This window comes from Otolemur garnettii, unplaced genomic scaffold (assembly GCF_000181295.1).
Source record: "Otolemur garnettii isolate 467f Iridium unplaced genomic scaffold, OtoGar3 scaffold00184, whole genome shotgun sequence".
Taxonomy (NCBI): domain Eukaryota; kingdom Metazoa; phylum Chordata; class Mammalia; order Primates; family Galagidae; genus Otolemur; species Otolemur garnettii.
Genome location: NW_003852579.1, coordinates 2,923,757 through 2,925,880, shown reverse-complemented (window position 1 = coordinate 2,925,880; position 2,124 = coordinate 2,923,757). Strand labels below are relative to the sequence as shown.

Here is a 2,124-nt window from a genome sequence, read left to right as displayed (position 1 = left end):
GTGGATAACCTGAGCTCACAAGTTCCAGACCATTCTGAGCAAGAGTGAGACCTCATGTCTAAAAATAGTTGGGTGTTGTGGCAGGCACCTGTAGTCCCAGCTACTTGGGAGGCTGAAGCAAGAGTTTGAGGTTGCTGTGAGCTATGATGCCATGGCACTTTACCGAAGGTGACAAAGTAAGACACTGTCCAAAAAAAAAAAAGAAAAGAAAATTAAAAGCCCTATTTAGAGGTTTTACAACTCAGTGACTTCCAATACTATTAGGTTTCACTAATCTATAGCGTATACTTAGTAATGTCCCTATTTGTCCCTGAGGCCTATTTCCCTCTAGATGAAGTGCAGGCTCAACCGGTACTTCTTGTCTCCCTTTGCACAGGAAAATGATGGACTCTGGACAAATTGACTTTTACCAACATGACAAAGTTTGCTCCAATACCTGCAGAAGCACCAAATTTGATCTTCTGATCAGCAGTGCAAGAGCTCCAGTGCCAGGACAGCAGACAAGTGTGGTGCAGACACCCACTTCGGCCGATGGTAGGGGGTAGGAAACCACCTGAAAACCAGCTGTGTTTTTCAGCAGCACTTTCCTTTTCATTTCTTCTTTGTGTTTCTTTCTTTATTTATTCTTTGCATTTCTTAAGTTCAATTCTTGTGATCATTGATGTGTCTTATTGTGAGGTATAGTAATCTTGGGTAGAATTCTGTGCTTTGGAAACAGATTTGTTTCTTCCCAAATGATTGCTATTAGCTAGGCCTCCCTCCTTTTTTCTTCCTTAGAATGCGTTATATGCATCAGAAAGATGGTTCTGTAGTTATAGTGCTTATTCAACAGTCTCCCTTTGGAGCCACTTGGCATATCAAGATTGAATTAGACTGTTTTAAAAATTTTTTGCTCTTGACTGGGTGTGGCAGCTCACTCCTATAATCCTAGCACTCTGGGAGGCCAAGGCGGGTGGATTGCTTGAGCTCACAAGTTCAAGACTAGCCTGAGCAAAAGCAAGACCCCATCTCTACTTAAAATAGAAAAACTGAGACAAGAGGATTGCTTGAGCCCAAGTTGGAAATTGCTGTGAGCTATGATGTCATGGCACTCTACCCAGGGCGACACCTTGAGACTCTGTCTTAAAAAAAAATAAGTTAGTATCAAACATGTTTGTGTAGGGCTGTTGGCAAAGCATACTTTTTTTTTTTTGCTTTACAAGTGGTCAAGGCAGGAAGGTATGAATGAACTTAGAATGATGAATGGTCTTCAACCATTAAACGTGAGACTTGTCAAAGACAATGTGTCATTTGTTGGGCTGGACTCTGGAGACTCTGCTGTAAGGATCAGAGAATTCTGCCTAGAAAAGTTCCAGATTACCAAACTGAGACTTCTCGAGAGGTGAAACGGGATCAGCACACATTTAACATCAATGTTGTTGAGCTTGCAATTAGGATTATGGCTCCTCATCATCCAGGAGAGATATAACCATGTGAAGTTATTACTAAGGGTTCAGTTAGTCCAGCTAGGGACTTATCCATAGTTGGATAAAATGTGTCTCATCTATTGTCATAAGACTTATACCTGACAGTCATAAGAATGCTAAAGTATTTAAAAGGTTAGGGAAGTACACTGTGCTTTAGAAATACCCTTAAAAGTTTTCTTTTGGTCAGCCTTAATACTCTGTGAGTAATCTGTGGGTGAGTAGAAGCCAAATTTCTTGGAATTTAAATCCTTTTCAGGAAATTATAAAATATCTGGCAGTTTGAAATTTTGGACACTTGACTCTTGAACTTGAAAAGCAAGTGTAATTCCAGCAACTTGGAAGGCTGAGGTGGGAAGATCACTTGAGGCCAAGAGTTTGAGACCAGCCTAGGCATCATAACAAGACCCTGTCTCTAAAACAATATTTTTAAAAAATTAGCTCAGCATAGTGGCATGGCATATAATCCCAACAACTTTGAGGCTAAGGCAGGAGGATCCTTTGAGCCCAGGAATTCAAGACCGCAGTGAGCTGTAATTGCACTACCACACTCCAGCCTGAGCAACAGAATGAGATCCCATCTCCCCATCTTTACGGGGGAAAAAGGAAAGAAAAGTAAAAATGCACTTATAGGTGGTGCTTGTGGCTTAAAGGAGTAGGG

The 2,124-nt window shown here is 41.1% G+C and overlaps 1 protein-coding gene across 1 annotated transcript in view; it reads left to right on the top strand.

Annotated features, from left to right (window-relative positions):
* Window positions 1–2,124, top strand: part of GMEB1 (glucocorticoid modulatory element binding protein 1) — a 46,774-nt gene that overhangs the window by 24,584 nt on the left and 20,066 nt on the right. Inside the window, exon 5 of the mRNA XM_023507464.1 lies at window positions 377–534. Coding sequence (XP_023363232.1) covers window positions 377–534 — 158 coding nt within the window. The remainder of the gene's footprint in view (window positions 1–376; window positions 535–2,124) is intronic.